Below are 20,815 nucleotides of genomic sequence, written 5' to 3'. Positions count from 1 at the left end.
ATAATAAAATAAAATTCAGAAAGAAAGCTAATGTAAAATTGTCTCTGAAAAAATACTATTCAAGAGACACTTTCGCTTTTACTTTTTTTTTAATTCGAGAACTTGGAAGCGACAGAGCCTTCTAGAATAGCAAGTCTCTTAAATCACACATGTTATATGAGGCCAAACAAACAAAAACAAAACAGGACCACTATCTAGAGACTGATCACCAAAGAATTATTGGTTTATCAGTGTCACAACTGTGATTTTTTTTTTTATGTCAGCATGTACAGGAAGCTCTCAAATTACCATAGATTCGAAAAGTCTGTGGCTCAGTTATTTGGAACTCAGAATGCATTTCCCCACAGAATCAGGGAGATGGTTAGTTTCCCAGACTGTCCTGCAGAAGCTGATTTAACCCACAGTGTAACTGAACTGATGCTACTAGTCCAGTTACGAAGCCAAGGGGGCGGAGTGTTGGAAGCAGAGAACTGGAGAAAACAAAATGCTTTTCCCTTTCTCAGCACAAGACAAGTCAGGAGCAACGCTTAAAAATTTGCAAAGTTTGTTTTTGCCATTTTTCTCTTCTTTCTGCTTATCTTCCCTTCCCAGGGCTTTCTCCTAAACTGCTAGGCAGCTGAATACCCTCCTTTCCCATTTGCTTAAAAATTACCCACCTTCTGGGCTTCCCTGGTGGCGCAGTGGTTGAGAGTCTGCCTGCTGATGCAGGGGACACGGGTTTGTGCCCCGGTCCAGGAAGATCCCACATGCCGCGGAGCGGCTGAGCCCGTGAGCCATGGCCGCTGAGCCTACGCTTCTGGAGCCTGTACTCTGCAACGGGAGAGGCCCGCGTACCGCAAAATTACCCACCTTCCTTCAATTTCTATTGAAGTCCCTTTCTTTTGTGCCGTTCCCTTAGTGAGATGCTCAGTCAGAAATTCATCTCGATTTAATAATTCATAATATTAGTGAATGACTGATAGTGCTTTAACCAATCCAGAAACACATGCATTTTTCAAAGAAGATATTTGTTAACATAGATGACTTTAGTTAGAAAAATTACAGGAGTATGTGAAAGTGACATAAAAGAGCAATGGTGGATCCAGGCTTTAAGGCTAGGGGAGGTGTCCCCCTGCCCCTGGGGTCAGCTCCATCATGTTTTTACTACTTTTCCTGGCTTCTTACTGCCCTACACCTCTGAGCTCTGAGACATTTTTCACAAACCTCAGGCATTACTCCTATGACAGGAGTTGCCCATCCATCTGTAGCGTGAACAGAGCCCAAGACCCAGAAAGGTAACTAAGGATTGGTTCTTGGTACGTGTGGGTCACTGATTGATAAGTAGAACTTGACTGTGGCTGTGAGTTCCTTGAATGATAGCACAGTGTTTTCTGTAGGATATGGAAGCTGACCAAACAACTTTAGAGAGGAAAACGCTCCGAAGAGCCATGTATTCAAGAGAGGCAAAAGCACAACTGGAGGATGAAGACGAAGGTAGACCTTTTTTTATGTCTGACACATTCAAACGGGTAATAGGATGTGAGGGTCGTTCTTTAGCAAATGATGTGTGAATATGTCAGTGAGGAATGACTGGCCACTTTGCAGCAGGTGGAAAGGCCAAATCAAATACATAAAACTGAAATGGAAAGAGTAGGAGTGAAGGAAAGGTGTATGCAATCAACCAACAAGCATCTTGAGGGACTTCCCACAGTGTGTCTTAGTATTTTTGTGTTGTGCGTGAGAGAGAGCTGACAGGACAACAGGTCTAGACCACTGTTCAGATAAATTGGAAAGGTGTAGTATAATAAAATGTCCTTTGGAAATAAACAATAAATGGGGAATATGGAGAAAATACTGCTTTGAAAGACTTATACTTGAGTCAGTAAGTTCTTATGGGGTTTTCACGATAACACAGCAATGAAGACTAAGAGGATGAGAAAGCTGTTTGTTATGTTTCAGTTTTCTGGATCTAGTAAGGTATAGCAGGGAGAAAAGGTTTATGGGAAATTTGAGGAATAAGCTGAAATAGTTACATGACTTTGACATTTGTTGCCGAGAAGTTTGTAAGATAAACCACACTTAGGTCCATAGAGTAAATGCACTATACTTCATTTTTCCTACATGGTTTTTGCTGAAGACCACATTTCTACAAGCCAATTAAGAAAGAGAAAATTATAATTTCAAACTGAAGGACACCAAAATATGTTATCTTTACTCATCATATGATAATTATTGTGTTTCAATAAATACTTATTAAGTAAATAAATAAATGAATGAATAAATGAATTTTGTACTCCAGTTTCTTAGATTTAAGAATTTTTTTAAACATCTTTATTGGAGTATAATTGCTTTACAATGTTGTGTTAGTTTCTGCTGTATAACAAAGTGAATCAGCTATATGTGTACATATATCCCCATATCCCCTCCCTCTTGCATCTCCCTCCCAACCTCCCTATCCATCTAGGTGGTTACAAAGCACTGAGCTGATCTCCCCATACGATGCAGCTGCTTCCCACTAGCTATCTATTTTATATTTGGTAGTGTATATATTTCAGTGATACTCTGCCAATTCATCCCAGCTTACCATTCCCCCTCCCCGTGTCCTCAAGTCCATTCTCTAAGTCTGCCTAAAGAATGGTTCATCAGAACCATTTTTTCTTTCTTTTTTTTAGATTCCATATATATGTGTTAGCATATGGTATTTGTTTTTCTCTTTCTGACTTAATTCACTCTGTATGACAGACTCTAGGTCCATCCACCTCACTACAAATAACTCAATTTCGTTTCCTTTTATGGCTGAGTAATATTCCATTGTATATTTGTGCCACATCTTCTTAATCTATTCATCTATTGATGGACACTTAGGTTGGTTCCATGTCCTGGCTATTGTAAATAGTGCTGTAATGAGTATTGTGGTACATGACTCTTTTTGAATTATGGTTTTCTCAGGGTATATGCCCAGTAGTGGGATTGCTGGGTCATATAGTAGTTCTATTTTTAGTTTTCTAAGCCCCTCCATACTGTTCTCCATAGTGGTTGTATTAATTTACATTCCCACCAACAGTGCAAGAGGGTTCCCTTTTCTCCACACCCTCTCCAGCATTTATTGTTTGTAGATTTTTTGATGGTGGCCATTCTGACTGGTGTGAGGTGATACCTCATTGTAGTTTTGATTTGAATTTCTCTAATGATTAGTGATGTTGAGCATCCTTTCATGTGTTTGTTGGCAATCTGTATATCTTCTTTGGAGAAATGTCTATTTAGGTCTTCTACCCATTTTTGGATTGAGTTGTTTGTTTTTTTTGATATTGAGCTGCGTGAGCTGCTTGTATATTTTGGAGATTAATCCTTTGTCAGTTGCTTCATTTACAAATACTTTCTCCCATTCTGAGGGTTGACTTTTCATCTTGTTTATGGTTTCCTTTGCTGTGCAAAAGGTTTTAAGTTTCCTTAGGTCCCATTTGTTTATTTTTGATTTTATTTCCATTTCTCTAGGAGCTGGGTCAAAAAGGATCTTGCTGTTTTATGTCAAAGAGTGTTCTGCCTATGTTTTCCTGTAAGAGTTTTATAGTGTCTGGCCTTAGATTTAGGTCTTTAATCCATTTTGAGTTTATTTTTGTGTATGGTGTTAGGGAGTGTTCTAATTTCATTCTTTTACATGTAGCTGTCCAGTTTTCCCAGCACAACTTATTGAAGAGGCTGTCTTTTCTCCATTGTATATTCTTGCCTCGTTTATCAAAGATAAGGTGACCATATGTGTGTGGGTTTATCTCTGGGCGTTCTATCCTGTTCCATTGATCTATATTTGTTTTTGTGGCAGTACCATACTGTCTTGATTACTGTAGCTTTGTAGTGTAGTCTGAAGTCCAGGAGCATGATTCCTCCAGCTCCATTTTTCTTTCTCAAGATTGCTTTGGCTGCTCAGGGTCTTTTGTGTTTCCCTACAAATTGTGAAGTTTTTTGTTCTAGTTCTCTGAAAAATTACATTGGTAGTTTGATAGAGATTGCATTGAATCTATAGATTGCTTTAGGAAGTATAGTCATTTTCACAATGTTCATTCTTCCAATCGAAGAACATGGTATGTCTCTCTATCTGTTTGTATCATCTTTGATTTCTTTCATCAGTGTCATTGTTTTCTGCATACAGGTCTTTTGTCTCCCTAGGTAGTTTATTCCTAGGTATTTTATTCTTTCTGTTGCAGTCATAAATGGGAGTGTTTCCTTAATTTCTCTTTCAGATTTTTCATCATTAGTGTATAGAAATGCAACAGATTTCTGTGCATTAATTTTGTATCCTGCCACTTTACCAAATTCATTGATTAGCTCTAGTAGTTTTATGGTAGCATCTTTAGGATTCTGTATGTATAGTATCATGTCATCTGCAAACAATCACAATTTTACTTCTTTTCCAATTTGGATTCCTTTTATTTCTTTTTCTTCTCTGATTGCTGTAGCTAAAACTTCCAACACTATGTTGAATAATAGTGGTGACAGTGGGCAACCTTGTCTTGTTCCTGATCTTAGTGTAAATGGTTTCAGTTTTTCACCATTGAGAACGATGTTGGCTGTGGGTTTGTCATATATGGCCTTTATTATGTTGACGTAAGTTTCCTCAATGTGTACTTTCTGGAGAGTTTTTACCATAGTTGGGTGTTGAATTTTGTCGAAAGCTTTTTCTGCATCTATTGAGATTATCATATGGTTTTTATCCTTCAGTTTGTTAATATGGTGTATCACATTGATTGATTTGCCTATATTGAAGAATCCTTGCTTTCCTGGGATAAACCACACTTGATCATGGTGTATGATCCTTTTCATGTGCTGTTGGATTCTGTTTGCTAGCATTTTGTTGAGGATTTTTGCATCTATGTTCACCAGTGATACTGGTCTGTAGTTTTCTTTATTTTGACATCTTTGTCTGGTTTTGGTATCAGGGTGATGGTGACCAGGTAGAATGAGTTTGGGAGTGTTCCTCCTTCTGCTATATTTTGGGAGAGTTTGAGAAGGATAGGTGTTAGCTCTTCTCTAAATGTTTGATAGAATTCGCCTGTGAAGCCATCTGGTCCTGGGCTTTTGTTTCTTGGAAGATTTTTAATCATAGTTTCAATTTCAGTGCTTGTGATTTGTCTGTTTATATTTTCTGTTTCTTCCTGGTTCAGTCTCAGAAGGTTGTACTTTTCTAAGAATTTGTCCATTTCTTCCAGGTTGTCCATTTTATTGGCATAGAGTTGCTTGTAGTAATCTCTCATGATTCTTTGTATTTCTGCAGTGTCAGTTGTTACTTCTCCTTTTTCATTTCTAATTCTGTTGATTTGAGTCTTCTCCCTTTTTTTTTTGATGAGTCTGGCTAGTGGTTTATCAAATTTGTTCATCTTCTCAAAGAACCTGCTTTTAGTTTTATTGATCTTTGCTATTGTTTCCTTCATTTCTTTTTCCTTTATTTCTGCTCTGATCTTTATGATTTCTTTCCTTCTGCTAACTTTGGGGATTTTTTGTTCTTCTTTCTCTGATTGCTTTAGGTGTAAGGTTAGGTTGTTTATTTGAGATATTTCTTGTTTCTTGAGGTAGGATGATATTGCTATAAACTTCCCTTTTAGAACTGCTTTTGCTGCATTCCGAATGTTTGGGGTCGTAGTGTTTTGATTTCCTCTTTGACTTCTTCAGTGATCTCTTGGTTATTTAGTAGTGTATTGTTTAGCCTCCATTTGTTTGTATTTTTTACAGTTTTTTTCCTGTAATTGATATCTAGTCTCATAGCACTGTGGTCAGAAAAGATACTTGATACAATTTCGATTTTCTTAAGTTTACCAAGGCTTGATTTGTGACCCAAGGTATGATCTATCCTGGATAATGTTCCATGAGCACTTGAGAAGAAAGTGTATTCTGTTGTTTTTGGATGGAATATCCTATAAATATGTTATGTCCATCTTGTTTAATATCATTTAAAGCTTGTGTTTCCTTATTTACTTTCATTTTGGATGATCTGTCCATGGGTGAAAGTGGGGTGTTAAAGTCCCCTACTATCATTGTGTTACTGTCGATTTCCCCTTTTATGGCTGTTAGCATTTGCCTTATGTATTGAGGTGCTCCTATCTTGGGTGCATAAATATTTACAATTGTTATATCTTCTTCTTGGATTGATCCCTTGATCATTATGTAGTGTCCTTCTTTGTCTCTTGTAATAGTCTTTATTTTAAAGTCCATTTGTCTGATATGAGAATTGCTACTCCAGCCTTCTTTTGATTTCCATTTGCAGGGAATATCTTTTTCCATCCCCTCACTTTCAGTCTGTTGTGTCCCTAGGTCTGAAGTGGTTCTCTTGTAGGCAGCATATATATGGGTCTTGTTTTTGTATCCATTCAGCCAGTCTTTGTCTTCTGGTTGGAGCATTTAATCCATTTACATTTAAGGTAGTTATCGATATGTATGTTCCTATTCCCATTTTCTTAATTGTTTGGTGTTTGTTATTGTAGGTCTTTTCCTTCTCTCATGTTTCCTGCCTAGAGAAGTTCCTTTAGCATTTTTTGTAAAGCTGGTTTGATGGTGCTGAATTCTCTTAGCCTTTGCTTGTCTGTAAAGGTTTTAATTTCTCTGTCAAATCTGAATGAGATCCTTGCTGGGTAGAGTAATCTTGGTTGTAGGTTTTTCCCTTTCATCACTTTAAATATGTCCTGCCACTCCCTTCTGGCTTTCAGAGTTTCTGCTGAATGATCAGCTGTTAACCTTATGAGGATTCCCTTGTATGTTATTTGTTGTTTTTCCCTTGCTGCTTTTTATATTTTTTCTTTGTGTTTAATTTTTGGTAGTTTGATTAATAGTTGTTGGCATGTTTCTCCTTAGATTTATCCTGTATGGGACTCTCTGCACTTCCTGGACTTGACTAACTGTTTCCTTTCCCATGTTAGGGAAGTTTTCAGCTATAATCTCTTCAAATATTTTCTCAGACCCTTTCTTTTTCTCTTCTTCTTTTGGGATCCCTATAATTCGAATGTTGGTTCATTTAATGTTGTCCCAGTGGTCTCTGAGACTGTCCTCAATTCTTTTCATCCTTTTTTCTTTATTCTGCTCTGTGATAGTTATTTCCACTATTTTATCTTCCAGGTCACTTATCAGTTATTCTGCTATTGATTCCTTCTAGAGAATTTCTAATTTCATTTATTGTGTTGTTCATCATTGTTTGTTTGCTCTTTAGTTCTTCTAGGTCCTTGTTAAATATTTCTTGTATTTTCTTCATTCTTTTTACAAGATTTTGGATCATCTTTACTGTCATTACTCTGAATTTTTTTGGGGGTAGACTACCTATTTCCTCTTCATTTGTTTGGTCTGGTGGATTTTTACCTTGCTCCTTCATCTGCTGCATATTTCTCTGTCTTCCCGTTTTGCTTAACTTACTGTGTTAAGGGTTAACACAGGCTGCAGGTTTGTAGTTCCTGTTGTTTTTGGTGTCTGCCCCCTGTGGGTAATGTTGGTTCAGTGGTTTGTGTAGGCTTCCTGGTGGAGGGGACTGGTGCCTGTGTTCTGGTGGGTGGGTCTGGATCTTGTCTTTCTGGTGGGCAGGGCTATGTCCAGTGGTGTGTTTTGGGGTGCCTGTCTACTTAGTATGATTTTAGCGAGCTTCTCTACTAATGGGTGGGGTTGTGTTCCTGTCTTGCTAGTTGTTTGGCATGGGGTGTCCAGCACTGGAGCTTGCTGGCCATTGGGTGGAGCTGGGTCTCAGCATTAAGACAGAGACCTCTTAGAGAGCTCTCGCTGATTGATATTACGTGGGGCCTAGAGGTCTCTGGTAGTCCAATGTTCTGATTTCGGCTCTCCTATCTCAGACTCAGGCCTGACATCAGGCCAGATCACAAAGACCCTGTCAACCACACAGCTCAGAAGAAAAGGGAGAAAAAAAGAAAGAAAAATATAAAACAATTAAAGTTTTAAAAAATTATTAAAATAAAAAAGTAATTTAAAAAAAGAAGAGAGCAACCAAACCAATAAACAAACCCACCAATGATAATAAGCACTAAAAACTATACTAAGATAAGCATAAAGATCAGTAACTAGTCAGTTGCAGACAGCAAACCCCAAGTCTACAGTTGCTCCAACGTCCACCACCTCAATTTTGGGATGATTTGTTGTCTATTCAGGTGTTCCACAGATGCAGGTACATCAAGTTGATTGTGGAGCTTTAATCCACTGCTCCTGAGGCTGCTGGTAGAGATTTCCCTTTCTCTTCTTTGTTTGCACAGCTCCCAGGGTTCAGCTTTGGTTTTGGCCCCACCTCTGCATGTAGGTCACCCTCAGGCATCTCTTCCCCACCCAGACAGGACAGGGTTAAGCTGGTGGCTGATTAGGGAGCTCTGGCTCACTCAGGCCGGAGGGAGGGAAGGGTACAGTAGTTATAATTGGAATGCGGGGCCGAGCCAGCAGCGGCAGAGGCCAGCGTGACTTTGCAACAGCCTGAGGCGCACTGTGTGTTCTCCCGGGGAAGTTGTCCCTGGATCAAGGGACCCTGGCAGTGGCGGGCTGCACAGGCTTCCGGTGGGAGGGGTGTGTGGATAGTGATCTGTGCTCACACACAGTATTCTTGGTGGCTGCAGCAGCAGCGTTAGCATCTCATGCCCATCTCTGGGGTCCGAGCTGATAGCCGTGGCTCACGCCTGTCTCTGGAGCTCATTTAGGCGGTGCTCTGAATCCCCTCTCCTTGTGCACCCCGAAACAATGGTCTCTTGACTCTTAGGCAGGTCCAGGCTTTTTCTAGGACTTCCTCCCAGCTAGCTGTGGTGCACTAGCCCCCTTCACGCTCTGTTCATGCAGCCAACCCCGATCCTCTCCCTGAGATCTGACCTCCAAAGCCAGAGCCTCAGCTCCCAGCCCCCACCCGCCCTGGTGGGTGAGCAGACAAGCCACTCGGGCTGGTGAGTGCTGGTCAGCACCAATCCTCTGTGTGGGAATCTCTCCACTTGCCCTCTGCACCCCTGTTGCTGCGCTCTCCTCTGCGGCTCCGAAGCTTCCTCCCTCCGCCACCCGCAGTCTCCGCCCACGAAGGGGCTTCCTAGTGTGTGGAAACCTTTCCTCCTTCACAGCTCCCTCCCACAGATGCAGGTCCCGTCCCTATTCTTTTGACTCTGTTTTTTCTTTTTTCTTTTGCCCTACCCAGGTACGTGGGGAGTTTCTTGCCTTTTGGGAAGTCTGAGGTCTTCTGCCAGCGTTCAGTGGGTGTTCTGTAGGAGTTGTTCCACATGTAGATGTATTTCTGATGTATTTGTGAGGAGGAAGGTGATCTCCACATCTTACTCCTCCGCCATCTTGAAGGTCTCCCCTAAGAAAGTTTTAAAAGAATGTTTGGGGACTTCTCTGGCGGTCCGGTGGTTAGGACTCAGCGCTTTCACTGCCATGGCCCTGGAATTCAATCCCTGGTCAGGGAGCTAAGATCCAGCAAGCCACATGCCATGGCCACAAAAGCAAAAGCAAAAGCAAACAAACAAACAAAAAGCATGTCTGGTGCTGTAAACAGACAGCCTCTAGAATTGCAGTTACTCTCTCCAGTATTTCAGTAGTGAATATAGCATTTGAGAGGCTGACTCTGCCCTGGGCTTGCTGTGTTAATCCATTTTGTCAGGTATAAAATAAGATAATAATACTTTTCTTACAGAGTAGAAGGAAATAATTTATATCAAAGAGTCCAGTATGGTGCATATTACCTAGTAGATTGCTCCTCCTGGTGCTGTCAGTATGTCTGTTCAAGCCACCAGGAAGGGAAAAAAGAAAGTAGTTGCCCATATTTTTTTCTAGTGCTATCCATTGGCCAGTTCATCATCTGGGCAGATTAGGTTCTGGGGAAGTGAAGAAATGCTGTCTTAACTGGGCAGCTATAGGCAAGCTGAAATTTCAGTTAATATGGAAACAGAGAATAGATATTCAGGAAACACAGTCTGCAAGTGCCTACCCCTTTGATCATGCAAATTTCGAATCCTGTTCTCACACATTGGACCCACACTTACCAAAGGGTAGATTATCTGAGACCTGTTCAGTTTTTGTATCCAGCTTAAATATTAGGATCCTTGGTGATGCTCAGTCTTCCCATCGTATCCACACTTAGATCTCTGTTGTCTGATAACCTGTAAACCAAATTATCTATCTTTCCTACCCACAACCTGCTCACTATACGGTAGTGGAGTGCATACAGGATGACTGCAATGAAAACTGCCTTTGGGAAAAGAAAGAATGGGAAATCCACAACAGTCACTAGACCATATGAATGATCAAATTTTGCTGCTCAGGAAATACCAAAATTCCCTGTCCTTGTAATGGAGTATGTTCTTAAGATAACCATCTAGAAGTTTCCAGGTGGCTTAAAGAGCTGAGAGGACATCCCTGCACATTGTCCTCTGTCCCCTGGCTTTGCCTTCTGGAAGGTTTCTTTTTGCCCATGCTCCTCCATGACCACATTTAAAACTAGCCATAGAGATAATGGATTATTCCCTCTTGAGCTATGCACAAATTTCAGAGACTGTCTCCTCCTGGTGCAGTTTTACAAATTCAGAAATGCAGAGTTCAAAAAATTATAAATATTTGCAGGCCTGTCATGTAGTGTTTTTGGCAACACCATTCCTTCAATAACTTAGTGAACTTCTAGTCTATATTTCTAGTTAGTTTGATGTGTAATAAATCAGCAAATTAACTCATCCAGACATAGATTTTATTTTTTCATTCATTCATTCTTTCATTTATTTATTCATTTTCACGTATTTTTTAACTTTTTATTGAGGTGACATTGGTTTATAACATTATGTAAGTTTCATGTGTACAACATTATATTTCTACTTCTGTAGACCCTACAGCATGCTCACCACCAAAACAGTTGATCCCCTTTACCCATTCCATCCCCCTCCCCCGCCCCTTTCTCTTCTGGTAACCACTACTCTGTTCTCTGTATCCATGTGTGTTTTTGTGTGGTTTGAGTTGTTCATTTATTTTGGTTTTTTTGGTTCTTTTTAAATTTATACATATGAGTGAAATTGTACAGTATTTGTCTTTGTCTGTCTGACTTGTTTCACTTAGCATAATACCCTCATCAAGATCCATCCATGTTGTCACATATGGCAACATTTCATCTTTTTCATGGCTGAGAATTATTGCATTGTATATATACACCACATCTTCTTTATCCATTCATCTGTTGATAGGCACTCATCTATTTTTTAAATGAAGTTTTTCCCTGCTAAAAGCATTTTAAATTTCTAAGACTAATATTTGTATTTCTATAAATTTGATGGAGGTTTGTGTGTAGAGGGTGGATAATACAAATTCTATCTTCCCATTGCCTGTCAGAAGATTTAAAAAGTGTTTTGTATGCAGAGGAAGAGGAGGAGGAAGATGAGGATGATAACATGTCCACTGTAATGAGGCTGAGGACTAAAATGCCATGGAAGACCTGTTGGCGGTACCTCACCTCTGGAGGATTCTTCTTGCTCTTCCTGATGATTTTCTCTAAGCTTTTGAAGCATTCCGTCATTGTAGCTATAGACTACTGGCTGGCCACATGGACCTCAGAGTATAGTATAAACAATACTGGAAAAGCTGATCAGGTACAGTGAAATGTTGAGATTAACAGTGATAGCCTTTTATCTAGTTAGATACAAATACTCTATACGTCACAGGAATTTTGTGGTGTTTTTTTGTTTTGTTTTTAACTTATTTTATTGAAGTGTAGTTGATTTACAATGTGTTCATTTCTGCTGTACAGCAAAGTGATTCCGTTGTATAGATATATGTATATTCTTTTTCTTTTCCATTATGGTTTATCACAGGATAATAAATATAGTTCCCTGAGCTATACAGTAGGACCTTGTTGTTTATCTATTCTCTATATAATAGTTTGCATCTGCTAATCCCCAAATCCCAATCCATACCTACCCCACCCTCCTCCCCCTTGGCAACCACAGGTCTGTTGTCTATGTCTGTCACAGGACTTTTGTAATGATTCAATAAGTTAATTAGAGCAGGACCTGAAATATATCATAAGAAGCATTTAAAGATAATGCTTGGATTTGGATTCAAGGGAGTTATACACATGATATATGTGTTTATGCATAATATACACACTGGGCTTCTGTTGTTGTTCTGATGGTATTTGACTTTAACCAGTGAATTAGCTGGTCGTTCTGAGATTAGGGATAGCAAGAATGAGCTTTGTGATGTAAAACGTCAAGAATATTTCAAACCAGAAAACAGACTCTAAGCCTTCATCTGCCCTTAGGCAAACCTTAAAGGAAGGTGAAGGAATCTCCAAGAACTACACTCCTTCCACTGTCTAAATTGATGCAAGATAATGAAGTTGATATTGCCAGACTTTGATGTTGGGTGTCAGTTGATAATTTCTTATGTGCTTTCTTGTGTTGGCTGCTTTTTAGACCTACTATGTGGCTGGATTTAGCATACTTTGTGGAGCAGGTATTTTCCTCTGCCTTGTTACATCTCTCACTGTGGAATGGATGGGTGTCACAGCTGCCAAAAACCTTCACCACAATCTCCTCAATAAGATCATTCTTGGACCAATAAGGTAAAAAAAGTAGTTATTTACTTTACTCCCACACAGAAAATCATAAAAACATGCATTTTTAAATGGAAGTGAAATGTGAAATTTTAAAGAATTTATTCAGTCTTTCAACAGATCAATAGGGATCTTCTCACGTTTATGACCCCAAAATGACTGTTAGCAGTGTTTAGGTTCCAGATAATTTAGTATTATACATTCCAATCTGTTCATTCCCTAGATTCTTTGATACCACACCACTGGGACTGATTCTCAATCGCTTTTCAGCTGATACAAATATCATTGATCAGGTGAGTGCCCGAGTTACTTCCAAGTTCAAAAATAAATTTCTCAGTGTAAGCTAAATAACATTTTAAGATAAATCATGATTCCTGTTAACAATAGAGGATTTCTAAAACTTAAATGAAAGCCTGTTTGCATTCATATCAATATTACATATATGCATAAATGATTTCTGGAATAAAATCTTAAAGGAAAACCTTAATTCAAAAAAATTTATGCATGTGAAAGAGGATACTTAGAGAATCAGCATGAAATAAAGAGAAATAGCAAAGAATGAACATTAAAATTTTTTATGTAAAAAGAAGTGATTTTGATCAATGTTGTATCTCCATTTGCAATGGAGGTGTTGTAAAGTTCTTAAAGCTTAGTATTAACACGGAGTGTCTCCCAGAAGTAAAGAATGGAATACCAAGCTGTCTTAGATGTCCTTTACTTTTGTTAGATTGGCTCTTGAATGAGAGAAACTTTAGATGGTGTGATATCTTAAGGAATATTTCAAGGTTGCCCAGTTTAGTCTTAGGTCCTTCGGCTCTAGAAGTTTGTCCTGAAGTTAAAGACCTCAAACTCCGAAATTGGATCACCTCATGAACTGACTCCTTAGGGTGACTGAGCAAAGACTTGGCAAATCCAGCCCTTTCCTTTCCTGATTTTCTAGAGTGGCCTTAAGAACACCTAAATTACCATCAATTTAGTAAAAGAAGGGTGCATGCAGCTGACTAAAATGTATGCTGAAAAATTTTGATGTTTTCACAATATTGGTGTCAGGTCATGCTACACCTAAAACACTTCCTAAGAAATACATATTGGAAAAGAAGAGACAGAACACTCCTTATTTGGAAGATGATGCTATTGCTACCTAGAGTCCAAAACAGTCAATACAATAAAGAACCAACTAGAAAGTTAAGCAGAATATCTACATAACACATACGATATAAAAGTCAGTAACTTTCTCTACACCAATTAAAAATTATGTGAAAAATAAATTTCACTTATAATAACAGCAAAAACTCTGAAAAGAAAAATAAACATAATATGAAGAAAAGTGATCCAACAATCTGAAAATCATAAAAATCATATATATATATATAAAATTTCCCTATCAGATACCTAAAAAATACTATAAAATTAAAACACTCTGATGATCACAGAAAACAAGCAGATCAAAAGAACAAAGTGGAAAACTCAAAGACACCAGTATATCTTGAATCAGTAAGAAAAGGAATATTTTTTCAGTAAAGGGTGTTGGGACAATTAACTACCTATAAAATACAAAGCAAATTCACATGTAATAAAGAGGGCCATCTAAAAACATAAAACTATAAAATAAAATGTAGGAGAGTAGTTTTAGAATTTGGGGTGGGAAAGGTCTTTATAAGTAAGACACAAAACTCAGAAACAATAAGAGAAAAGGCCAACAGAAATGACTCTAAAATTTTAAACTTCTATTGAGCCAAAAGCATCAGAGACGTATTTAAAATGTAATAGATTCATTGGGAGAAAAACTGGCAACCTATAAAGAAAGAGGATAAACATCCATGATACATAAAGGGCATCTAAAAATCAATAAGGAAGATAATCCAATGAAAAATGTGCAAAGAATATGAGCAAGCAATTAAATTAATAGAGGAATAGCTAAATACGTTTTTTAATGCTATGCAGCTGTTAAAAAGAAATAGATTTGTATATAGTGGCATGGGAAGGTTTACAATCCATCTTGTTCAGTGCAAATGGACAAATAAGGTTTAGAGTATAGTGCTATTTGTATAAAATCCCAGAAGATAAATAGGTAGATAGGTAAATAACTGACCAAAGATAAGTAGATAGGTTGATGGATAAACAATGGGAAGTGAGTAAAGTTGAAGGAGAGATGAATTGCTTATAATGAAAATGTTTGTATACTACTTTTGGAACTAATTATATAACTATGTTAATATAAAATTCATGATTTGAGGGCTTCCCTGGTGGCACAGTGGTTAGGAATCCGCCTGCCAATGCAGGGGACACGGGTTTGAACCCTGGTCCGGGTGGATCCCACATGCTGCAGAGCAACTAGGCCCGTGTGCCAAACTGCTGAGCCTGCGCCCTAGAGCCCGTGAGCCACAGCTACTGAGCCCACGTGCCTGGAGCCTGTGCTCCGCAGCAAGAGAAGCCACTGCAAGTCCGCGCACCACAACAAAGAGTGGCCCCCGCTCGCGGCAACAAGAGAGGGCCCGAGTGCAGCAGCGAAGACCCAATGCAGCCAAAAATAAATAAATAAAATAAATAAATTTATAAAAAATAAAAATAAATTGATGATTTGTTGCCTTATAACCATTGTTTTATTTGAGCTAAAACATTTTCCTTTCAAACCACCTTTTTAACAGCATATCCCTCCAACTTTGGAATCTCTAACTCGCTCAACACTGCTCTGCCTGTCTGCCATTGGCATGATTTCTTATGCTACCCCTGTGTTCCTGGTTGCACTTGTGCCTCTTGGGGTCGCCTTTTATTTTATCCAGAAATACTTCCGAGTGGCCTCTAAGTAAGTAAAATAATGCACTATTCATCTTCAAAAGCCCATGTATTTGATTGTGATCCAGATTGGCTGTAACATTTTTCAAGATAAAGTATGGAATTTGGAAATGAAATCTAATTTAACTAGATGAAACCTATCCTGATACTATGTTTCATTTGAAGAGATATTTTGTTTCTGTAATTGGTTATCTAAGCCTTACATAGTTCTGGATTTATATTAACAAGTGGATTGAGCCCAAATTTTCATTCCATGGTCCTTTTTCTGAACATGACATTGACAGAAAACTTATGAAATCAAATATAGTCCCAAAGGATAAGTGATTTAATATTGTTATATTCCACAAGTGGGGAGGAAAAAAAGTAAAATATTTTCAAATGAGTAAAATGCACTCCATAAAAGATTAGTAGAAGTAAAAAGAGGTTAAAGAGATAAATCAGAGTGATAACTATAAAAGTGGAGAATCTTGAATGTCTGGTAGGAGTGCTGTAACTTTAAGAGGTTGGAAATTTTTAGATTGGATCATTTAACACGCCCTTGAATATCCAGCCAAATAAATAAAAGATAGCCATGGATTGTAAATTCTTCTGTTAATATAAGATTTGTCATTTGCTGAGATGTTGAAAAATTAAGTGAAATATAGTACCAGTTTTTTTGAAATTTCCAATTTAACTTTGAAGTCCATGCTTTAAATAAATTTTAAATTATTTTATATTATCGCAGTAATTTTATATTATCGCAGTAATCACTTTATTTCAGCAAACACTTATCAAGCATTGTGTGTTGTAAATAACTGTGTAAGCCATGTGGCAGAGGAAGAGATCAACATGGCAAGGAACGATTCTCAAGAAACTTACAGTCTCTTGGGAAGATAAAAAATAAATAAGGTAACCCTTATATGTGGATCAAGTGCTGGAATAGGAAGGCAGGTATTGAGTTTATTCAGTAAAATGAAAAGATTTAATAGGACTTGAGTGCAGGGAAAATGAAAAAAATCAGGTAACAAGAAAAGGCAAGATTATTGTTGGGAACCTCTGGATATATCTGCAACATTTCTTAATTTAAAAATATATATATAGTTGTTTCTCCCTCAGGGCTATGAATTAGGATCCTTCAAATGTTATGTTAAATCAAATGCTATGTTAAATCTAGGGATGCGTTTTCATCCCTAGCCTCTTCCCTTTGCTTGTAGCAAGTTCAGACCAAAAGGAAGAGGCTAGCCATCAAATTCGCTCTTTCATTTCTTCTGGTATTATTGTTTCGTTTTGTTTTCTGGTATTATTGTTGATGCTGCTTGCTGGAGGGGCAGAAAAGTTCAGATACTTCATTTCTGCTGGCTGTTTCCAAATCTCACTTTGCTTTCTCACCACTGATATTCAACCGTCATGGTTTACCTCAATCTCATACTCATTTGGGCCTGTTTTCACTCCTGGGCAATACAAATTGAGTGCCAAAGCCAGGCAAATATTCTTAGTTCATTACAAATTTGAATTGTGAATTCTGTTCATTATAAGTAAGAATAGTCTGTTAACATTGATAGTTAAAATATGCAGGGGATGAATTATTTTTAAAGGAACATTGATAATGGATTATAAGCCATTCTTATTTGAAATTCTCTGAAAGTTCGCAAATAGGACCACATGATACTAAATCTCACAGACAAAAAGACCCTTCTAGATGTTGAGGTTCTGCAGGACTCACCCATGCTGGAAAGCTCAGGCAGTTTAACAAACTTTTTTTTTTTTTTTTTTTTTCGGTACGCGGGCCTCTCACTGTTGTGGCCTCTCCTGTTGTGGAGCACAGGCTCCGGACGCGCAGGCCCAGCGGCCATGGCTCACAGGCCCAGCTGCTCCGCGGCATGTGGGATCTTCCCGGACCGGGGCACGAACCCGTGTCCCCTGCCTCAGCAGGCCAGGCGGACTCTCAACCACTGCGCCACCAGGGAAGCCCTAACAGACTATTTTGTAAACACCAAAGGGAATGAAGGTGGGGCACTAGCTACAGGACATGCCATGAAATTTTAAATATCTAAAATCAAAGACCTCATGTGTGGTTAGCTCTGTAAGTAAGCATTTCCTGCTTACAAGAATACATGATCAAGCTGTACCCTCACCTTTTTGGTTCCATAAAATACAGTCCTATAAGCAGAGTTTCCTCCTTCCTCATTTTTTCCCTTTCATGACAAACTTCAATGTAGTGACCACCTGTTACTTGTGTCAAATTTACAAATAGCCACTTTTCTGTTTAAAAATAGCAGACTCTTTACATTCCTTCATATTCATCCTCCTCCCCCCCCTCTTTCCCTCCCCTCATTGCAGTTTCTGAAGTGAGTAAATCCATTTTAGAAACTTAAAAAAAAAAAAGACTTTGCGTTTGGTTGTGGGATGACCCAGGCAACCCAGAATGGCCTAAGATTATGTAACTAACAGTTGAAGATTACGTCAACAGTGTACTCAGTTCCCTTGACTCTGGAAGGTGAACGTTAGCACTGCTACTCTCATTCCCTCGACCCCAAAGATCCCGAGAAAGACAGAAAAAAGGCTGAAAGGAAAAAAACAGGCATGTTTTGAAATGTGTGATATAAATCTTAGCCTATTTTCTAGAAACGCTAGCTTATGTGATTTAAAAAGTTATCATGAGTGTGCATCTTTATGGAAAGGGTCCTACTCAGGCATTTGTCCACCAGACATTCATTGAGTGCTTTATATACCTGTAAATATATATTTACACTCGGAAGACCAGTGAATACAAGTTCCATTTAGGCAGGGATTCAGTTTCATTGTGGCAGAAGCCAAACTCGTTACCTGTTTCTTCAAATATCTTTATTCTCTGTCCCCCATCCTGGTAAATAGTACTGTTGTTTTCCAAGGCTGCTGAGTAATTACCAAGTCATATTTGACTCTCCTCTCTTATTTCATTTTAGTTTATTTTTTAATTGAAGGATAGTTAATTTACAATGTTGTATTAGTTTCAGGTGTACAGCAAAGTGATTCAGTTACACACACACACATATATTTATATTCTTTTTCAGATTATTTTCCATTATAGGTTATTACTAGATATTAAGTATAGTTCCCTGTGCTATACAGTAGGTTCTTGTTGTTTACCTACTTTATATATGGTAGTGTGTATATGTTAATCCCAAACTCCTAATTTATGTCTCCCCCCATCCCCTTTGGAAACCTTAAGTTTGTTTTCTATATCTGTGTGGCTCTCCTCTCTTATTTACTCTGCTACGAGTTGACTGTAGCAGTTTAGAAAGCTACTTCTAGTAGGCTATCTCACAATCTCCCCTTATTTTAAATTTCACCCACATCACAATAATTAAGAACTTTAAAAAAAATTTCTTACATAGACTATCTTTACTCACTGATTCTCTTCCATCCTTTACACTGTCTCCCAAGTTATGTTGCTTTAACCCAGCTCTGATCATTTTATTTCTAGTCCTCAGTGTTTTTTCCCAGACCATCCAGGATCTTCTACAGTCTAGCCCTGCCCATTGTTTTTCCAGCCTTTTCCCACTACAACACAAAGGATTCTGGCACCAGCCAGATTGAACTTGCCAGTTATTTAGTCTTCTGTGCTTGCTCTTGTTTGTTCCCTCAGCTGGAATGCATTTCTTCTTGTCTGTTTGGTTGAAGCCCTCCGCATGCTTAAGATTTGGCCTAAATCTCCACCTGCTCAAAGAAAATATTTCCCGTCTCCTACATATAAATTAATTGCTCATTCCTCTGTGTCCCCATAACAGTTTACTTTAGCTGTGATACAAAGCTGATATCTTTGTACAACACATAATATTCAGCCTGGACCCGTATTTATTATACGTCCTTATCTTTCCCTTCCTCTTTAGATTGTAAGCTGTTGAAGTTCTTGTTAATTGAGTGCTAGAGGAAAATAGTTGCGATGACAAATAATAACCTTAATTTAGAATGAATGCAGTAGTCTTTGAGTCTGAAGAAGTGTGAGGTTTATTTTTGCACTTGTCTCTGTCCTAGGGATCTCCAGGAACTTGATGATACTACCCAGCTCCCTCTGCTTTGCCACTTCTCAGAAACTGCTGAAGGCCTCACCACTATTCGGGCATTTAGGTGAGTAAACATGTTTTCCTTTCGTTGATTAGGCAGTTACATCATCAACACATATTTACCTACATATAACTGATCATTGCTCCCATTTTTGAATGCCCACTGTGTGCGTGGCCGTGTTCTAAACTAGTAGTAAGAAAAATGTGGCAGTAAATGATCACAGAGTTTAATCTTTTGAAATTTTAATAAGAATAAAGAAAGAATTAAGCATCATGTTGGAAGGATACTAGCTGTGGGATTTAGACCAGGCTTTTAAATTCCCTAGCCTCATCTCTGAAATGGGGAAACCAGTTTCGCTTTTTAGGCTTGTTGGACTAATTGATATAATGCATGTAAGGCACTAACCACAGTGGTTAGCAGAAAAACACCCAACATAGAAGTTAAAATAAATGTATTAATAATAATAATAAAAGAAATATTATTACACCAAAGTTATTTTAGGATTTAATCAGTTTTCTTGAATGTTGGTAAATAGAGTAAAATATCCCAAGCTTTTCATCAAGAGTGTCTGCTTGATACACAAAGGATTACCTGACCCTGTTTTCCCTGTTCAGGTAAAATCAGAAAAGAAGGTGGCATCATTGAATGTTTCATTTATTCTAGAAAATCAACATCTTAAAGTATTATATATTTCTGCAGTGCTACATGCAAACATGTATTGATTTCTGTTTTTAAATTAATTAAATTTTTTATACAGCAGGTTCTTATTAGTTATCCATTTTATACATATTAGTGTATGTATGTCAACCCCAATCTCCCAGTTCATCCCACCACCACCCCCCACCCTGCTTTCCCCCCTTGGTGTCCATACATTTGTTCTCTACCTCTGTGTCTCTATTTCTGCCTTGCAAACCAGTTCATCTGTATCATTTTTCTAGATTCCACATATATGCGTTAATATACGATGTTTGTTTTTCTCTTTCTGACTTAACTTCACTCTGTATGACAGTCTCTAGATCCATCCACGTATCTACAAATGACCCAATTTCATTCTTTTTTATGTCTGAGTAGTATTCTATTGTATATATGTACCTCATCTCCTTTATCCATTCGTCTGTCGATGGGCATTTAGGTTACTTCCATGACCTGGCTATTGTAAATAGTGCTGCAGTGAACATTGGGGTGCGTGTGTCTTTTTGAATTAAGGTTTTCTCTGGGTATATGCCCAGTAGTGGGATTGCTGGGTTGTATGGTAGTTCTATTTTTAGTTTTTTAAGGAAGCTCCATACTGTTCTCCATAGTGGCTGTATCAATTTACATTCCCACCAACAGTGCAAGAGGGTTCCCTTTTCTCCACACCCTCTCCAGCATTTGTTGTTTGTAGATTCCCTGATGATGCCCATTCTAACCGGTGTGAGGTGATACCTCATTGTAGTTTTGATTTGCATTTCTCTAATGATAAGTGATGTTGAG

The 20,815-nt window shown here is 38.3% G+C and overlaps 1 protein-coding gene across 1 annotated transcript in view; it reads left to right on the top strand.

Moving 5' to 3' along the window:
- The window catches only part of ABCC9 (ATP binding cassette subfamily C member 9), a 150,182-nt gene that overhangs the window by 90,060 nt on the left and 39,307 nt on the right, over positions 1-20,815 (top strand). The window contains exons 24-29 of the mRNA XM_022577748.2: positions 1,377-1,473; positions 11,326-11,555; positions 12,381-12,529; positions 12,744-12,813; positions 15,169-15,326; positions 19,313-19,405. Coding sequence (XP_022433456.1) covers positions 1,377-1,473; positions 11,326-11,555; positions 12,381-12,529; positions 12,744-12,813; positions 15,169-15,326; positions 19,313-19,405 — 797 coding nt within the window. The remainder of the gene's footprint in view (positions 1-1,376; positions 1,474-11,325; positions 11,556-12,380; positions 12,530-12,743; positions 12,814-15,168; positions 15,327-19,312; positions 19,406-20,815) is intronic.

This window comes from Delphinapterus leucas, chromosome 11 (genome assembly GCF_059928025.1).
Source record: "Delphinapterus leucas isolate spDelLeu-1000000601 "Yukka" chromosome 11, BTC_Dleu_Yukka2, whole genome shotgun sequence".
NCBI classification, from domain to species: Eukaryota; Metazoa; Chordata; class Mammalia; order Artiodactyla; family Monodontidae; genus Delphinapterus; species Delphinapterus leucas.
Note: the sequence above shows the minus strand (reverse complement) of the source record. Positions and strands in the feature narration are given on the sequence as shown.